Source organism: Lethenteron reissneri, chromosome 30 (genome assembly GCF_015708825.2).
Source record: "Lethenteron reissneri isolate LAM-NWPU_2019-01 chromosome 30, ASM1570882v1, whole genome shotgun sequence".
NCBI lineage: Eukaryota > Metazoa > Chordata > Hyperoartia > Petromyzontiformes > Petromyzontidae > Lethenteron > Lethenteron reissneri.
This window is the reverse complement of record NC_083808.1, coordinates 6,744,229-6,763,053: the sequence shown is the minus strand read 5'-3', so window position 1 is coordinate 6,763,053 and position 18,825 is coordinate 6,744,229. Positions and strand designations below refer to the sequence as shown.

The 18,825-nt window shown below is 42.2% G+C and overlaps 1 protein-coding gene across 6 annotated transcripts in view; it reads left to right on the top strand.

Moving 5' to 3' along the window:
* The window catches only part of LOC133349464 (metabotropic glutamate receptor 3-like), a 29,617-nt gene extending 14,427 nt beyond the window's left edge, over positions 1–15,190 (top strand). For 2 of the 6 annotated variants that reach the window (XM_061562947.1, XM_061562945.1), the window contains exons 2-6: positions 6,936–7,562; positions 8,448–9,303; positions 9,677–10,737; positions 11,849–12,023; positions 13,766–15,190. In XM_061562947.1, coding sequence (XP_061418931.1) covers positions 7,074–7,562; positions 8,448–9,303; positions 9,677–10,737; positions 11,849–12,023; positions 13,766–13,839 — 2,655 coding nt within the window. In that variant the 5' untranslated portion in view covers positions 6,936–7,073 and the 3' untranslated portion in view covers positions 13,840–15,190. Of the gene's footprint in view, positions 1–6,589; positions 6,763–6,790; positions 7,563–8,447; positions 9,304–9,676; positions 10,738–11,848; positions 12,024–13,765 lie in introns of those variants that run through there. The other 4 variants (XM_061562946.1, XM_061562942.1, XM_061562944.1 and 1 more) reach the window with 4 other exon arrangements.
* The last annotated feature ends 3,635 nt before the right edge of the window (positions 15,191–18,825 follow it).

Genomic DNA, 18,825 nt, shown 5'->3' with positions numbered 1-18,825 from the left:
CAGCTGATTGGGCCCTTCCTGTTGAAATACATAAAATATACATTCAAAATAAAAGCATTACAAACAATAATACGAATAATAAGCCTTTTGCCAATTTCCAATTAGTTGACGACCTCATCATATCGTTTTGGTCACGGTGGTTGTTGCCCATACTTAACCACGGTGGCTAGTGTGGGTTGATGCAGGAGAACACCCAGGTTGCGTTCAGATATGCACAGAGCTGAGCCATGGCCAGGAATAGAAGCTGGACTTGCAGCACCAACCGACTCACTACCACTCCACCCCTTGTTTTTTTTAGCATTTATGAATATCATTCAATGATTGTATTCACTAGTGGCGTATCAACTGTGTTTTACTCAAGTCACTTCGGGGAGGATTGGAAGTGGTCAGTTATTAAAGAAATGCATGTACACAGTGACTACACATGTTTTCGCTATACTCAACACTAGTGTAGTGACATTAATGGTGTCACTACTGTGCAACGACAGTATCGATCTATAACGGGCATTGTATGCGTGGTGCCTCTCTATGGCACCAGTGTGAGCATGGCACGGCTTGGCTCACTAAAGGGCAAGGGTTGGGGTCACTGAGGTCATCGGCTCAGGACATGATACCCTGAGTGAACCCGAGAGGGCACGTGACCGGACGAGAGGGGGGAGGGGGGCCAGATGGGGGGGTACGAGGGTCACGTGATGTGGAAACCGGGCCCTCCCGAAGGATCTAGAAGGAGGCGTGGCCAAGGGGGGAGCCGGCCACGCCATGGCAGTTATAAGCCAAGTCCCAGGAGGGATCTGGGCTGTTGAACTCTGGGAATGAAGCCTCTGTCTGTGGCAGAGGTGTGGACTCGAGTCATGTGACTTGGACTCGAGTCAGACTCGAGTCATGAATTTGATGACTTCAGACTCGACTTGGACTTGCATAACAATGACTTTGTCCCACCTCTGAGGTGTGGACTCGAGTCATGTGACTTGGACTCGAGTCAGACTCGAGTCATGAATTTGATGACTTCAGACTCGACTTGGACTTGCATAACAATGACTTTGTCCCACCTCTGGTCTGTGGTCCTAGGTCCGGTCTCCGCTCGTGGTAAAGTAAAGCTGTCCTGGTCCGGATATATAGCTATCTCTCGAGTGTTAGTTAGGAGCGGTGGTCACCATCCTATGTCGTTATCCTGTTAATATTCTGAGTGACCTGTTTTGTTAGTTAATAAACCGTGTTGCCTCCAAGTTCAAGTGTGCGCATCAATTAAACCCACGACACTAGTTATAAGTTAGGCCAACGTAGAACCACTGACTCATCCATTCAAAATCTATTTTAAAGACATTGCATCTGACACTAGCACACGAGATGTGATGACATTTCAGATCACGTATTGTCGCAACGTCTAGCAGATGTTTACGTTTTACTTTTTCATTGATATGATTGTTTCTTTTAAACGTTTAGATTCTACACACAGGTAATTACTGTATGCACACACTGGCAGTAACTTACTGCACTTAAATATTGTACACTCATACACACCAAATAACAGGACCAGACCAAATTGCCTCTACGATTCTTGTAATTCAGTATTTATCCATGAGGCTCATAAATCCGCTATCAAGAGCGAGTCACAAGAATCAACGTAGTTTGTAATATATTGCGTACCTAGCATAGATATTCACGGGCAACTTTAGGTGACAAAAACTATAAATGAATGTGTGTAATATGAAACTGCTATCAGTGGTATATATATAGTTGTCTTTAGACAATGACTTTCGTGTTTAAATGCACGATTAGAGCTGTACATGCTGAGTAGACATGTGTGCAAGCAGCATTCGGTTTGTGTCTCCACGTAAATAAAAACATGTTTTAGTCCATGGGCCTATTAACTCGCCCAAACAATATGACAATATTGCTTTTAGTGCTGAACCGAGCCCCATAGTTTTATATGGTGTCATGTTGACAATACAATATTGGGCACCCAGGAGCATTTATTTAATGATTTTTGAACCAGTCAAGCATTTATTCGCTTAGGTTTTTTTTCGGTAAAGTCACGTAGGTAAAAAATACAATTAAAAGTTAAGTCACGAAAGCTTCAAATCTAGAATGAGTCCAACATGTGTTCGCTTAAACCAGTGGTTCTTAACCATGACTACAGCCAGCAAGCCCTTTGGTTCTCAATCGTAAAAAAAAAGTACAATGTTAATAAATGCATCGTTTTGATAAGCAGAGTAGTTGTACTTGCATGCCTTTGCTTAATTTATGTTTTCGATTATGTACCTTCTAAAAAATTCAGGCGTGTCTCGCACCCTCAGAAAGGGCATCTCGCACCCCGAGGGGGTTCATTCAGCGTGCACCCTAGGTTAAGAACCACTGGCTTGAACAGATGCTGTTGAATAATATTCGTTTGGGAATCTGATAGGAGGCGAGTTTTTTTCTGCAAATATATATGTGGAGACACAATTGAGTTCTGCTGTTTGAGTAACCAAAATGTTCCGCTAAAGCGCATTGTGAGTTTGTGTACATGCTTGGGATGCGTGGTGTTGGCTGATGTGTTGTTTTTTAATCGCGGACAATCTGGTTCGGCTCCAACTCGTGAGCCATTCCATTTGGCTTCTTTACCAAGGGCTTCTCCGAGGAACATTCATCCTGAAATGAGTTGCAACCCCAAGGTCAACTTTTTTTGGCTGAAATGACTTCCTGCAACTCAATTTGCAGTTTTTTTTATAGATTGGAAATTGTTGAGTGAAGTCATAATAACGTTTGCAAATATCTTGCAAAACATTGCAGTCTGAATTAAGAAACAAATACCACCTGACAGTATTTGATAATGGTTCTTGAAAACTATTAACGTGACATCCATCCTTCAGCATTTTTACCAGACTCTTCAGTGTAGTTATATTTTACATTTTTGTTAAATTATCAACAATATATAATCTTGTTACATGGTGACCACATAATAGTTGTGTCGAGTGACACAGGTGAAGGCTGTAGCTCTCATGCGTTAACATCGGAATTATCCGTAATATAGGTTTATTGGGTTAGATCGCGTAAATATAAATGTGTCGTTAAACCCGCCACCACCGATTAAGACCGTAGGCCGATCCTACTTTGGGTCGTGAGGTTGCCCGTTATTCTTTTAGAAGGCCTTGAGGGGAGGGGGTGAGGGGAGGGCCATGCATTGCCAGCAGACCCTATGCACAAAAATACAAAGAAAAAAATACCCATAAAGGTTTTTTCTTGGGTTAGCATAAATATAAATGTGTCGTTAAACCCACGACCACTACACGCAGCCAATTAGTAAGGTTTGTCACGTAAACAGAACATACCAATTCGTTACTAGTACAGCACACGGGTGTGTTGGAGAGCAAATCCACAATATTTACAATCTGTCATTATCTTCGTGTATCTGCAGATAGCCATCTGAGAACACTCTGTCAAAAGGACTGGTCACGAGACAATTGTGGCGGGTAAAACAAAAAACGAATTGCAAATATGTTGCCAAATATAGCAATGTGAAGCTAAGAAATAAATACAATCCAAGAGGATATTGCGAGACTGCGAAGGTGACACGCTTCAGTACTTCACTCCGCTGAGTCAGAATAGTTGTGAAACAGAGAAGGCTGTAGCTCGCACGTGCCGACGTTGTCATTTATCTTTGTGTGCTTCCACAGAGAGCCCGTCGAGGAACGCTTTGTCAAATTGTCCTGGCCTGCAAGAGAATATTGTGAGGGGAAATAAATGAATTGGCATTTTTATCTTTTTCCGGTCAATACCAATTTGTTTATAACTGTGTGAAGTGCTGCTACACTGGAGGGTTAATTGCAGCGGTGTTGGGGGGTATTGTTAACGAAATCGATGGACCTTGATAAGACCTGCTTTTTGGTAACGGTGCAACCTTTTCCTACCGCAACGATCAATTCCTGCAACATGCTGCATACTTAATTCAACACTCGTTAAATCATTTAAAAACACTGTCTTGAGAGTTAGAAACTCAACATATTTGTCAATAACACTGCCCGGAAAGTAATAAAACAGTGAATATATGATTAATAATTAGTTTATTTTGGGTTGGATCGTTTAACAAATGTGCATCGTAAACCCTCCTCCACCCAACACAGCCGAGTTCATCAAAGTGTCAGTGTGAATCTAACACGACCTAACCCAATTATGCATCATAATGTTGGTCATGAAAGTGTACATATAAAATCATGCAAATATTTGTAACAGGTGAGGTTAAGGGCATTGGCTCTTCTTCATCTCTCTGTTATGAAGTAGAGCCATTGCTTGAAACATCGACCGTGATACGTTTGATTAATTTCATCAATTTATAATCGGCCACGTTTTGGGCAGTTGCCTTTTCTTCATCTCTGCTATGGAGCAGGGCCATTGCTATGTAGAAGGAGCACTGCCAAATATTCCACACGTTACTTAAACATGTGTATTGTAATAACGCTGGCCAGCTGACGGGAAAGGGGTACTGACAGCAGAGGGCAGGACACACATCAGCAGAGAGAGCATATACGCGGGTGAAGGGAACTAAAGGGAAGGTCAGGAAGAGGTTAATCTCGGAAGCCCGGGAACCTGCTAGTAGGTTCCAGAAAAAGGGCGTAGCGAGGGCGAAGCGAGGCCACGCCGGGAGGATAAAAGGGGGCCCGGGGCGAGAGCTCGGGGCTGTTGCTGGAAGTGGATCCCCTCGCTCTGTCGCTGTTCGTCACCTTCGTCCCTGCCGTCTTAACCATCCTTAGACGCCACTAGCTAGACAGCCTGCCAACTGTACCAGCTAGAAAGTGCCGTCAAAATAGACGGATGTGTGACTCGTGTGAAAGCACACAGGCCGTTTGTAGTTCCCTGACGTGTGAGAATAAAGAAGGAGCCTTAACGAACCCTGTCTCCGAAGTGAGTCACTACATGTTATTATTTTAGGGCAGTGTTATTGTCATTTGTGCTTATGCACCACTGCCGACCAGTATCGCCAAAACAAATGTTGCATCTTAATAGTTGCTGTTGGATTAGATCTACCCCCGGTGATGATTTTGATTACATTTGTTTTTATCTCATGTATGTGACTGCATAGCTGGAGTGTTTTCGATTTGAAGTGTTTTTTTAATTTATTTCCCACTTGCTGCCCTGGTGTCCCTTCACAACAAAGTGCTGCCTGGCATTTCTGTCTGTATCTCGCTGTGCAAGGCGAATAAGTGCACACAAATAATACAAGCTTAGTGTGCAACGCTAGCAACAAAGGCTTCTTGACAGGCAATTTGTTATATTTGCAATAATCCTAGCCACTTGAATCAGCAGAATCTAATCTCCGATTAGCGCGGTTGGATATGTATGGTATGAAAGAAGTTCAACATACACAAAAATATATTTTACTCGAAATAATTAATGATTAGTTTATATATATTTTTTTATTAATATACGATTTTGTTATTACTATTATTGAAACGCTAATGTTTGAAATATATTAAAATAATGTCTTATTTATATTCAAACAATGTCATCGTTGCCATGTAGCAAAGTATTTAGAGGTATGGGTATATATGTATATCGAGTGTGGGCATGTTGGCATGTATAATAGTTCTAAATAGTAATCACCAAACCATTAAACATATATGAAATACATGTGCACTACCAATAAAAAACAAGACCAAATTTGGTAAAAAAAAAATCTGAGATATATATCTACAATTGCATCACAATTGATTTACCCTCGAAGCTTTTTCTCAAAATTTAAATCGCAGAGACTAGGCAGAACTTAAATTATATTCATTTGAAGGTTACAAAACCAAGAACTTGATGCCACAAAAGAGAATGTATAGCACAGACAGTGTGCTAATGAATAAAAACAAGCTCATGTACTGACACACCATGAATTTCCATTGTGATTTACAGCAATGCCTATTACAAAACATGTTTTCAATCCCATTCTGAATTAGTGCACGCAAGTACATAGTGAGCAATGAATGCTTGTACCCATGTAACCTCCTCCGTTCTTCTGCAAATTAATTCGTGCATCGAATGTGTTTCCTTTATGCATATTGCTTTGGCAAACAGCTTCTACAATTCACAATGAAATCTGTGTCATGTGTCTCAAGCTTGATTGGCTTTTGTGCTTGTAAATTTATCTCTGTTCCACCCCGTAGCCCCCACTGTCCTTCCCAGTGCACATTTACAAGAGCACACACACTTACCCACGCGTCTAAAAAGACAAAGATCCCCCGTATAGCCTTAACAGACTGTTGGGGCAAGTGCTGTTAGCGAGCACCTATAAAGGCCGGCACGGCACACAAGGGGGTGGGTGGCCAACGAGACGCCCGGCCGCCTTTGTCTCCCCAATGACGATGTTTACACACCGCATCAGGTACTGTACTCATTTAATGCTGAGTCGACCTTGAGAGAGGCCCAGGACCGGTTCAGATAATCGGGGTTTGTAGCGCAGCGCAGCTAACCGCTACACTGCTGCTCCCCATCACGTGTAGAGGCACACACACGCACGTTTTGTTGGTTATGCCGTGGGCTTTTTAAATAGAAAAAATCCCAATGCCCCTTCCTTGCGGATGAAGGGGGAGTAGAGAGAGAGAGAAGGGTGGGAAAGAAGGAAAGAGGGAGAGAGAGCGAGCGCGAGAGAGAGAGCGCAGGGGACCACAGAGAGAGAGCTGGCGAGAGGTTAGCAGTGCATTCGGCAGCAATCATCTTCAGACATGTGTGCTGATGTCCTCGTTTCAAGCACAGGTGATGGCTTTATAATACGGCACCTCGTTCTGTTGATGAAATGTTGTAAGTCGTCTTGTTTTGTTCACAGCTTTTTAATGGTAGTAAATCACTAGTAATATGAACGTTAATTATGTTACAACGATATTATCTGTCTTCATTGCATCAATTTCCATAGGATAATGGCATAACTTAAAATTGTCTGCGTACAGACAGATATATGAATCTTTTTTTTTCAGATATTACAAACCCACAAAAGAGTGAGCGGAACAACTCATTAAAACAAAAGTAAAAATACGTGAAAATGAAGATATCGGCCTCGATATATTAATGGCATATTTAGTGCACAGCTTTAGTTTCAAACGAATGCAATAAGCATGCAAAATCCGAAGGTGCTAGCCATAGGGAAACACTTAATTTCTCTTCTCCTAACGTGCTTGGTAGCCCAGCAAGTGGCTCTCACTCAAAATGAGGGTGGCAGTGGCAAGAGAGAGGTGCGACTGGACGGAGACCTGGTTCTGGGTGGCCTCTTCCCAGTGCATGAGAAGGGCAGTGGACCGCAAGACTGTGGGAAGATCAACGAGGACCGTGGCATCCAGCGCCTGGAGGCTATGCTGTTTGCGTTGGGTCAGATCAACAGGGATTCATCGCTGCTGCCCGGAATAAAGCTGGGAGCACACATCCTGGACACATGCTCCAGGGACACTTACGCTCTGGAGCAGTCCCTGGAGTTTGTTCGCTCGTCGCTGCTGAAGGTGGACGAGACGGAGTACATGTGCCCCGATGGCTCGTATGCAATCCAAAATCAAGGACCCACGGCCATCGCTGGGGTCATCGGCGGTTCCTACAGCAGCGTCTCCATCCAGGTAAATATAAATTCGTCTGATTATACACACCCGACACTTGCTGCGTGGGTAAAGTTCTGAGCCGGGTGATATTTTAGTGGTGCATGTTGCATTGCATATGGACGTGCTGATCGCGCTTAATTTTATATTGTGCCGTAATTCAGGGTTGTTGTTCAACTAGTATCGTATGCCCGTACTGGTCTGTGGAGCCACATGAAGACCCTCCAGAATAACTGATGATTGTTGTCATCATCATCCTCAAACCCGAGGGACAGGAGAGAGATATATTGTTGGATTTGCTCAATATTTACACTAATCGTGTGTTCGTTCTACTGCATTATATGGACGGTAAAAGTGTGCTTGGAGAGCGACTTCATTTTTTCAATTAAACAACTGGTTATTGCCACGGTGGCCTTGGTATTTTCAAACACGGCACCCACCGCCAAGTAGACGTTATAGACTGTGCGACAATAGCAGGAATAGGGCCTTGCCTTTTGGTGTCAAAGCTTAAATGACTAAACGTAAAACTAATTCGCAGTGCCAATAAAAATGCATCTACGTCCACGCAGCGCTCCCTTGAAAATGCCAAAAAAAAATCTGAATGCGCTCTCAAATGAATAAACGACGTAAAAAAAATTCATAATAAACGTTTTTGGGTGAGACCGCGTTATTTATAAATGTGTCGTAACCCACCACCCGACACGGCCAATCATATATTGTTTCCCAAATACCTTCTCTCTCCATTGCCCCGTGGGGCACCTGGCCTCGGGTTTGTTGTTCGTGGAATAGTTGTACCCCCTCTCTCCGTCACATGCGCTTTGTACCGGGCTCTTGTTTAATAATAATAAAAAACGATTATATAAAACAAATAAAAATACTAAACAGTGTTTTTTTCCCCAACTCTAGGTAGCCAACCTTCTCCGCCTCTTCCAAATCCCACAAATCAGCTACGCCTCCACGAGCGCAAAGCTGAGCGACAAGTCGCGCTACGACTTCTTTGCACGCACGGTGCCCCCAGACTTCTACCAGGCCAAAGCCATGGCTGAGATCCTGCGCTTCTTCAAGTGGACGTACGTGAGCACGGTGGCCTCTGACGATGACTACGGCGAGGCCGGAATGGAGGCATTTGAGCACGAGGTCAGGTCCAGAAACATCTGCATTGCAGTATCAGAAAAGGTTGGACGGTCGGCGAACAAAAAGACATACGACGGCGTTATAAAGGCACTGATGCAGAAGCCAAACGCCAAGGTTGTGGTCTTGTTTACAAGGAGCGACGACGCCAAGGAATTGTTGGCCGCCGCCCGAACGCTCCACGCGTCGTTCTACTGGGTCGCGAGTGATGGATGGGGTGCCTTGGAAAGTGTCATCAAAGGACAAGAGGATGTTGCTGATGGCGCACTAACGATTGAATTGAACTCGCAGCGGGTGAAAGAGTTTGACGAATATTTCCAAAGTCTCCTTCCTGCGAAGAACAAAAGGAACCCGTGGTTCACCGAGTTCTGGCAGCAGAGGTTCCAGTGTACTCTGTCACGTGGACACCGGCATGGAAATGTCTGCAATGCATCCATGTCACTCCGAAGAAGCAGTTACAAGCAAGAGACCAAAATAATGTTCGTGATTGATGCAGTTTTTGCTTTGGCCCACGCATTGCATAACATGCACAAGGAACTCTGTCCAAACACAACCAAGTTATGTGCAGCCTTCACACCAATCAATGGTGTTAAGCTGTATAAGGAATTTATTTTAAATGTCAGCTTCCAAGGTAAGGTAATACATTTCACAGCTTAAGAAAATGTTCAAAAAAAGAGAGAGTGGAAATTTAGTTTGCCCTTGCTGCACAAGCACATAAGTCTGGGCAAAGGTAATTTCACTCACACGCCCCATTGCTCTTCATGGAATGAAAAATTATAGGCTGTGTGTCGGTACAATTACACTGTAAGATACAAACATGCTCACTGAAAAGACATTTTAATTACTTTGAGCTCTTGACTCATAATTAATAAAAACACAATAGGCATGCACACGGTTATTTATTTATATCCCTGGTATTAAATATTTGCATTCAATAATTCTCTAGCTGTATTGCCCCTGTGTACTGCATGTGTTTCATAAATCTCGATTGTTTTGTGCTACAGCTCCCTTTGGTGATCACGACCGAATTGTGAAGTTCGACTCATCTGGTGATGGATTGGCAAAGTACAACATATTCATTTTCCAGAAATCAAACGGAAAATACTCGTACACTAAAGTTGGCCATTGGTCACAAGGCCTGGTTCTACAAGCAAACGACATACACTGGGCCAAATCCTCGATTCCGGTGTCTCAATGCAGTGACCCATGTGCTCCGAACGAAATGAAAAGCACGCAGCTGGGCGACTCCTGCTGCTGGGTGTGCATTCCGTGTCAGCCCTATGAGTACCTCTACGACGAATTCACCTGCATGGACTGCGGCCCTGGCAGATGGCCCTCGGCCGACCTGAGAGACTGCTATGACCTTCCGGAAGAGTACATCAAGTGGGAGGATGCCTGGGCCTTGGTGCCCATAGCAATCTCCTGCATTGGTCTCATTTGCACTGTCACGGTTCTCATCACGTTCATCGTGCACGGCAACACGCCCATCGTGAAGGCCTCCGGGCGGGAGCTCTGCTACGCTCTGCTGGCCGGCGTCTCCATGTGCTACAGCACAACGTTCACCTTCGTGGCGAAGGCCACGGTTCTCGTGTGCGCTCTGCGGCGGCTCATTCTCGCCGCGTCATTTGTGGTTTGTTACTCCGCTCTGCTCACCAAGACCAATCGGATTTCGCGAATGTTCAACAATGCCAGAGAGGGCGGGAGCACGAGGCCAAAATTTGTGAGTCCCCTGGCCCAGATGGTAATCTGTCTCACCCTGATATTAATCCAGCTCTCCGTTGTTGCCATTTGGCTCATTGTGGAGAATCCGGGATTGAGGCGATTCACCATCCCAGACAAGCGGGAGGTGGTCATTCTCAAGTGCAGCGTCCGGGACTCCAATGTGTTAATATCCTTGGTCTACAATGTGTGTCTTGTCATGGTGTGCACTGTGTACGCTTTCAAGAACAGAAAATGCCACGACAGCTTCAACGAGGCCAAGTTTATTGCCTTCACCATGTACACAACATGTATAATCTGGCTGGCATTCGTGCCAATTTTTTACGTAACGTCTGGTGACTACAGGGTATGTATTGCACTTGAGCAATCAATGTGACAGTTTAACCCACTTGTGCAAATAATTTGTGAAGTTATCGCCACGTATATGTAAATATTATCAGTTCTTTGCCAGCGCCTTTATTGCTTTAGTTTTAACGGCACCATTTGTGGGTAAAATTGTGAATTATTACAAAGCATTTTGTTTCATAGAGTCAGTATTATTGTTAAGTGCCTATCTGCAGATATGACTGTCTTGCTATGTTTAGATAAATAAGTAAATAACCTTACACGCAGGTAAGTGAATGCATTATGCACGCATGACCCGTTGAAGCTTGTTTGCAAGTCACTGTGGAGCCAGTTTTGAAACGCATATGTAAAAACAAATCTGGATCTATTACACTGGTCAACAAAAAAAAAATTCTAGCCTGGACTTTTGCAGCTGTTTTAGACTCATTTCAGGGTGCTGATTCCAAATCTGATCTCAGATTTGCTCTATCACATCATTTTTATGCTATCGGCATACCCCATTTTCATTGATTTTACCCGAAATTAACTCTGTCACTTATGATTGCAAGTTGTTTCTAGTTAGTGACTGCTTTAGTGTTAAAATATGGTGCTGTATTTTTAGGATATTGTGTTTATAATATAATTTTATATAGATATCCACATTTATTTAATATTTTTCTTCTGCAGTTTTTATTGAAAATGCAATAATTTCTATCTCAAAAACCTGATGTGATAGACAAAAACGGATGCCAGATTTGGAATCAGCACCCCAAAATTACCTTAAAACCGTTGGAATACCTTATGCCAGAAAAGGTGTGTTGACCAGTGTTATATTTAATACACATTCCACATGGTAACTCCATGCATACATTCCCTGATTAACATTCATTAAACATCATAGGTGCAGTATTTAAATAACCAGACCGTTGAAAAGATAAGTGCAGGCATTCAAATTTGGCCAGACCATGTGTTTGTGTGCTGAATTATTTGCACATGTATTTGCATGAATCGTATTCTTCGTGCCATACGTGCTATTGTCTTATTATCATGCTCCCCAGGTGAAAGTTATTTAGTTTCACAATGTCTCTTGCTCTTGGTATAGCTGCTGCCTTTGTGTTGTTACTGCCCTGCAGGTCCAAACCACAACCATTTGTGTCTCTGTGAGCCTCAGTGGCTCGGTGGTGCTGGGATGCCTGTTTGCACCCAAAGTGAACATTATCCTCTTCCAGCCGCACAAGAACGTGGAGAGGCCACCCAAGCCCACCACCATCAGCCTCGCCGCAGGGACTGCCACCTCCTTTTCACTCCGTAAGCTTCGCCATCGATGTTCACCACTTTACCAAGTCAAACTGAATGCTTCTTCAAATGTATGTCTGCTGAACTTCTTTGGCACCATACGTCACAGCCAATCGTGGTAATCGGAGTTGTATTTAGGATCATCTTCTATTAATAGCCCTGAGCCAGCGATGGCATTCGACATTCTCATGATGGAGGGTGAGTCTATCAATAGGATAACCGCTAACAACTTCCTCACAAAACGGTTCCAATTTTATAGACCCCCCCCCCCAGAGGGATGATGGGCTGATTGAACCCCTGACCAGGATTTGAACTCACAACCTTCCTTTTGGCAGCCATCCGCTATACTGATCCCTCTGGTCAGATTTAGCCTGGGGCGGTTATTGCTTCATTGCCTCCCCTTTGTATATCCAATGCCTTTCGTTGATTCTTTTACCACTACCCTTGACCAAACCCTCCATTATTGGCATTCACCTTGGATATTTCAGTTCTGGATTTTACATATCATATACAAACTGTGAAAGCTGAATCAAATAGAAAAAAAAACAACCGAAACTATTTTCATTTTGGCACACATGGTGATAAAATGGCATGATAAGATTGATCGTAGTGCTCCAGTATTGCTATTATAAAGCGGTCTATATTTTTGGTTGGTGTCATAAAAATTCGAATCCACGGTTGCAGCCCCGAAGCCGCTGTGTTAATCCGGCCCTGCTTGCGCCTCCAGGTTCCGTTAATCATCGCCACGTACGACAGAGCATAAATGTAGCTTGGCATTGGCGGGGGGAATGGACAAGGAGAATATTTAATGAAAGTGGCTACATGTGGTTTGGAGGGAAGCTCGATATTCCCATTCACCCTTGCCTATGACCAGATAACTCTGAATATGTCCATTGTCAACAAATCTCGGAAGCTAGGCCGGATTGAGCCTGCTTCATATATAAAATGGGGGGCTGCCTAGGAACTTCAGATCTTGTAATGCTGGACTGCGAGTTGGCCAGGGGGTGGCAGCACAGCAATGAATTTTTGAATGCGTCTGTGCCAAATTTAGTGTTATCCTCATGTATGAGTGGGGATAATACTTAAATAAATGATATTCTTTCCAAATGGAAAGTTACGTGTAAGGATCACATTTGAGATGAAATTTGAGATTTATGGAAGCCAGTAAATGGCAATACAGCAATTATTTTTTAAATCTATCTGTGTGGAACTTGGAGCTTTATTCCACATATGCGTGAATTTTCTCCGGGTACTCTAGTTTCCCTTCCACATGCCGATAACACTCGTGAGCAGAATTTGCCAAACATTGCAATGTAGGATCCCTCCTTACGAAACAACCATCACAAGTGGGAATTTCGCGATTAAGTTAAAGGGCGTTCGTTAATGCTACCCATTCCATCTCGCAACCAAAGCCACTGCGTAACTCGCCGTGTCATTAAGTTTGGATTAAATTCGACTTTTTCAGCGCCGGACGTGACCAACGATGCACGAGCTATAGTCGCGTGACATTTCGTCTTAGTGGGCCGGTAGTTGTGGGAAGGAGATTGTTGAGTTATCGTCGAGATGGGATGAGTGTTGTTATGTGGGTTAAGGGAGTGAATTGTGGACCCTCGGGGCAACAACAACAAAACAGGTGGAGACATGGCATGGAACTGTGGATAAGCCACAGCATTAAGCGGTAATGTTCACCAGCAGATGTTTGGGCTAATTGGATAGCCAATTGACGAAATATTTCCTGTTTCTTTTTAATTCAGCATCAGCAAGTGCTCCATATGTGCCGACTATTTTCCGTGGCAAGGAAATTGATTCCACGACGTCTTCACTGTGATGCTTTTCCCCGTGAAGACAAAAGTCGAGCATGGAGATGAAGCCTCGAGCTGTGTGGTACTCACGGATGACATATCCGACTGTTATATGTTGACCATCATGTGAATTTATTTTTGTATACATATCACTTTTTAATGCGTTAACCATTTTCAAGTATTATACCTCATGATCAGTTGGTGTTTAATACAAATATGTACATTATTATGAAATACATTTTTTTGTTAAATTTAAGAAACGGTCAGTAATGTGTAAACAAAATACTGACCTAACGCTTATGGGGAAAAGGGCAACATGTACAGCACATTATAAGTAAAAATGCAAACATATTGTAAAAAAACAGCTCTTCTCGATTTTTGGGATTTTCACCCTATGAAGCTGGGGGAAGATATCCCTGATTGGCACGAGTAGGAATATTAAACAGTGCACTGAAGAATGCGGATCAGAGAGGGGTGGTGAAAATGCTTCTGAGACCCACTAAAACATGACTCTTGCACGGTGTTCCAACGTATTTGAAGCCACATGTTTGTTTTGATCATGCGACATCAGTATTTGTGGATATGAAATTACAAGGCGGTGTTTCGTATTTTAGAACGTGGGTGCTAATTGGATACCTCCGAAACAAAGCATTTTGACCGCCCGCTCATGCAGTTTGTCTTTCAGGAGAATGTGTTGATTGAAAAGAGGGAAAGCAATGTATGAACTTGGAGGGCAGTAATTGTAGTGAGCATATGCATATTTCATCTGCTGGCGTGTTTGTATTGCTGTAGCATAGTGAATCATGTGGTTGCGTACTGAAAGTCGGTGATTTATCACATTACTGCTGCTCTATTTACCGTACGTCATTGCTGCCATGCGTTGGGCATCTTTACTCACTCGTGAACTGTGTCAAAGTAAGCACGACGATAAGTAGGAATGGATAACGGTACCATTTCCATTCAACTGTATGGCATACATTTATATATGTCACAGCATTCCAATGTAACAGTTCAAAATATTCTGGCAATGTAATGGTTATACTGTATTGAGATGGTAAAAATAATAATAAAACAATGAATTTATTTCAATGTATCAAGCATATATTCCATAGGACTTTAGTTTTTTCTTAATTATGTGAACTTGTATGATGCCTATTTAAAATTGTCATCGTTTGTAATATTTTAAAGAATTTTTTTTTAAATAACGACAGCATATGGCTGTTTCAAATGAGAGTGTATCAACAGCTTTGAAACTATATTTGTCTGCATGTTAACGAAGTAAATGTTTGATTTTGACCTTGGTTTGTGGGAGCTTGAATGACTGCGTCAGTTTCCTTGGAGTCAAATTGCCCTCTCCCAGTATACAAAAAGCCAGGCAACATTGGTTTGATCTTCTTTTTTAACATCGAGTTGATAGAATGTACGTGTGGTCACTGCAAGAGAACCCTTTTCTAAAACCAATTTCACACTTGCCATTGGTTGCCCTCTAAATTGACTGTCATTTGTTCCACTTTGGTCTTCGTGAACCCGTCATGAACATGGGGGGAATTCGATTAATAATGGGTCTCTCAATCTTCAAATCGGGTTTGTCTCCCCATCTTTTTCATTGGCAAATTATTAGAGGCCTTGTTCCCCAATCGGAGGCGTTTCATTTCTGTGTAAAGTTATTGCAGACAGGCCGCGAATCTCATACTGTGAAGGCTTGCCGCATCACATGTGATATCTGGAACATCATCCTCCTCCTCTCCTGAACAAATGCTTTCCTGGGTATGTGAATTATATGCTCTCAAGATCTCTGTAGAATTCCGCTACTAGTGTTATGATTCATTTTCCACCATGCACTTTGGTTTCATCCTGCTTTCGGGCGCTACTGCAGTATCTGTTATTTAACTATGATTGTTTTGCTTATGCAATGCTCTTTTTAAAAGCTTTAGTGACTGCAGGGATTCATATTCTTGGTTTTTCCGGTAAAGTCACGTAGAAGGAAAATGATATAATAATATAAATATAAAACAATATTGATTGTTATGATGCTCTCAATCATTTTTGTTGCCTTCGCAAATTTTTTTCCTAATTGTTTTCTGTAAGTAAAAAAATTGGTGTTTCATATTTTGTTCATGACATTTACATTTCTTTGCATACCTCTCCTCTTCTTGAACATTCTGTTTTGTGGTTTTGGGTAACTTGTCCCCAGTTTGTTCTATTTTGCCTCCAACTTTTAATGCACTGTCTACGACAAGTTTTCTTCTTATTTAAATTGGTGACATTTAATGCTCCGTAGCAATGATCAAAATCCATCACAAAAATGTTAACAGATATCCTGAGATTATACAGGATAACAAAATACAACGTTAGAAGAGGAATACGGTATAGATGTGCTGTTACCCAAGGCTATCAACAACATCGGGAGATATTTTACGAAAATTGATTGAAGAAATAAAGGTAAAGTGCTAATTGGTGGAACTAGTAACCATGTTGGATTCGCCGAAGACAGAGTAATTATAACAACCAATGGAAGTAGACTACAAGCAATTAAAAACATCCTTAAGAGTGAAGGATAGAAACTGGGGATACAGATAAATATGAGCAAAGCGAAAGTCTCGTGCAAGATATTCTTGGTTCTTTCGGTAAAGTCACGGAGATAAAAAATAATAATGATAAATTGAAAATAATAAAAGCAAAAAACCCACGATGTTTCGATCATAACAAAAGCGATCTTCGTCCGCCTGATGAAGACCGCTTTTTTAATTTATTTTATTTTATTTTCTATCTAAGTTACTTTACCAAAAGAACCAAGAATATGAATTCCTGCAGTCACGAAAGTTTTAAGTCCCAAACAACAAATACCTTTAAAAAAATGAGTGTTGAAGGGACACAACCTGAAAATACAAAGGATTATGTTTATATATGTGGAATTTGTTGAAGGCACGCTACAATCATACAGTGAACTATAAATGAAAATTGAAGGTTAGAGTGGTGTTGTTAAGTTGAACTTAATAATGAAAAGCAATACTGATGTTCCTAAAGAAGAATATTTTCAATATGTGTGTCATAACTGCCACAACATGAATCTGAAACCTGGACTTCTCGGAAAATATGGAACACAACATGAAAATTGTACGCAGACGCTTGCAGAGATGCATTCTGGGATTTACAGGGAGAGTCAGGGAGATGAACACATAGATCAGAGAGCAAACACGAATGTGAGATATGTTGACTGTTAAGACTAGTATGGGGATTTGGACTTTGGCAGGATATATTGCAAGAAGGATCCATAGCTAAATGATGAGACTGGAGATGGAATGGCAAACAAAGGAAAAACACGACCACAGAGATGGAGCAATGAAATCAGTTCATATGCATGCGTCAGATGGATCTGCTATTAAATCCTTACGAAAGAAGAATACGTGAGATGGATCGTGCCAATTTTAGAACCGTCAGCGACAACGACGACATTGGGAAGCCTTCATCCAGCAGTGGATAAATAATAATTGGTGACAAAAATGTGCATGCTACTTATATTAAGTTCGCTTGCTTGCTTGCTTGCGTGCTTGCGTGCTTGCTTGCTTGCTTACGACCGTGCACATCTTTCGGTCGTTTTTTAACCCACTTCCCGTGATCCAATCGAGCTGACATTTTGCACACAGACTCGTTGTGCGAGACAATTAATGTTCGTGAAAATTTTTTCCAAAATTTTACACTGTTTAGGGAAAACAAATTAAATATTTAATTACCAATTGCTTAATACTGGCAGACAATCATCTGACCCATAGGTGGCAGCCATCTCAAGCCAGAGGACGAGAGGACTCTAGCTGCCACGCATATAAAGGATTTATAGTGAAAAACTTTGTTTTTACGGGTTATACTTATTTCCCTGTATCTTCTTTGCAAGCACGGAACAGAACATGGTCCCCATGTTTCCCATGCTCTGTGATGCGTGGAAGAAAATGCAACGTGCACAAGGAGTGCTCATCTCTGGCCTATTCGCTGCATCGTGCATTGGTAATGAGTACAAAAAAAAAACCCACGAAGAACACAATACTTCTGGTATCTGCTGAGCTTATAGCATTGACCTGATTTTTATTTTAGTTTTCAAACGTTTTGTTTGATCTCTCCGTCCTTTTCGCCCAATTGTATCCTAATTGCGCCACTGTCATCATGTCACGTGACAAAGTATCCATCAGTCGCAACGCTTTGTGTTAGAGAATTGCCCACGGAAGTGAATATTGCAGAGCTATCTACTGCGATGGCTTCAAGTCACGTCTCATCCATACAACAGAGGGCAGCATTTTCCCACTCACTCCGCATGAAAGTAATGTCCGTCGCGTGACAGTCAAAGCTAATTCTCACGGTTGGAATTTTGTCTAAATAAGTGCAAAGCCAAATTCAATATTATAGGGGTGGGGGGTGCAGTCAGTTTTAGCCAGGCTGAGAGCATCACCTCGCTATACTTTAGAACACCGTGAAATCGTCGCAGGCAGCTGACTGGAATTCAACCCAGGATCATAGTGGGGGCAGCTCAAAGCTCTGACTTTCGGGCCATCTGGTCACATACCCCCCCCCCCCCACGCTGGTTTTGAAATTCAAACAGCATAGTTAAACATTGTATCACGTACGCTTTTAGTGGATGTGCACATTTGTGTAAAAATGTAATCAGTTTAAATGTCAAGATAAAAGTGTCGGCTTTATTGAAATGCAGTATCTTGAGGTTTATTTTACAGCTAATACTTAAATTTGCTATGTAGTTAGTTTATCGCAGCATAAAAGCCACCTTTGATAAGCAAACAAGTTATACTAGGTTAACCTTGATAAAAAAAAAAAACAGTGGTGTGGCAGATACAATTCCACTGGTCTATTAATTATACTGCATACATTGTTGTTTACTGTGAGTTTATGAGGTTTATCCGGCTTGAATTAGTCTCTGTAAGAATTCGTTTGATTTAAAATGACCAGGAATGCCCCCAGTCTCATCAGCTCATGGAAGCTAACCTGGATAGCACTTGGGCAGATGA